Genomic DNA, 1,166 nt, shown 5'->3' with positions numbered 1-1,166 from the left:
GGCGAAAGAACATTAGGTGTGCTTTACTGATTGCATTTCATGCAATTCTATTCACCTTATTTTGAAATGTGAAGTATGCCATCTCCTTAACAATTATAGTTATAATAAGAAAGTTCAGTGAATGGTAAAACTAACTCAGTGTGTGATAACTACAATTAATGAAAACTAATGATAAGAAATACCAGTAATCAATATTCAGCAGCATAACTGACCAGTGCCTGCTCTGTTCTTACATTATCATTGAGGTGGTTACCATGTATATTCTGACTATATTGTCATCATATTCTATCTACAGGCATCTTAACAAAGCCGGATCTGGTGGACAAGGGCACCGAAGAGACAGTTGTAGACATTGTGCACAATGAGGTCATTCACCTTACTAAAGGTTACATGATTGTGAGGTGCAGAGGACAAAAAGAGATTTTAGATCAAGTCACTCTCAATGAGGCCACAGAAACAGAGAAAGCCTTCTTCAAAGATCATCCTCATTTCAGGTGAGTATAATGCCGTATTAAGATTCAAGCTAATTTATTTTATTAACTCAATCAGTGGTCTAATATCTTTGGTGCGACTTAAACTAAAACAGAATTCTGCAAGCATGTCAATCAAGATGTTCTCATTCAATGAAAATCTCACATTTTTTCACTGGTGTCACGTTATATTTTTACATTTAATAATAATGTAAAATACCAGTAAATAAAACACCACACAGCAAATGTTTTACATTCACTTGTATTTAAAACAGAACGTCATGAAAATTAAGTCTCACCTAAAGTCTAAACAAATTCAATTAATTTAAAGCAAAACTGAAACTACCAATGCTTTAAAATGTGTCGCGGAATGTTTCAAATGATAAGAGACATGAAACTGTTCCGTGAGCTGCAGGGTGTGTTACTTGCATGCTTGTTAGTCAACCACTTGCACTATGCCCAATGAACTGCACATGCAAATTTGTACCCATTACTTGGGATTTAAGAAAATCAGGCCTGTTGTGTCCAGTTACAAGTATGCATATGATTTTTTCCCCCACAGCAAACTTCATGAAGAAGGTTTCGCTACTATTCCCAAGTTGGCTGAGAAATTAACAATTGAGCTGGTTCATCACATTCAGGTAAAAAAAAAAATATATATATACACACACACACACACACACATATATATATATA

At 34.6% G+C, this 1,166-nt stretch overlaps 2 protein-coding genes across 2 annotated transcripts in view; one reads left to right on the top strand and one right to left on the bottom strand.

Moving 5' to 3' along the window:
• elfn1b (extracellular leucine-rich repeat and fibronectin type III domain containing 1b) overlaps positions 1–1,166 on the bottom strand; it is a 139,148-nt gene that overhangs the window by 76,466 nt on the left and 61,516 nt on the right.
• The window catches only part of LOC122342514 (E3 ubiquitin-protein ligase NEDD4-like), an 11,058-nt gene that overhangs the window by 1,741 nt on the left and 8,151 nt on the right, over positions 1–1,166 (top strand). Inside the window, 2 exon segments of the mRNA XM_043236352.1 lie at positions 296–494; positions 1,033–1,132. Coding sequence (XP_043092287.1) covers positions 296–494; positions 1,033–1,132 — 299 coding nt within the window.

The sequence above is a fragment of the Puntigrus tetrazona genome, chromosome 1 (assembly GCF_018831695.1).
Source record: "Puntigrus tetrazona isolate hp1 chromosome 1, ASM1883169v1, whole genome shotgun sequence".
Classification (NCBI taxonomy): domain Eukaryota; kingdom Metazoa; phylum Chordata; class Actinopteri; order Cypriniformes; family Cyprinidae; genus Puntigrus; species Puntigrus tetrazona.
This window is presented reverse-complemented; position numbering and strand designations above follow the sequence as displayed.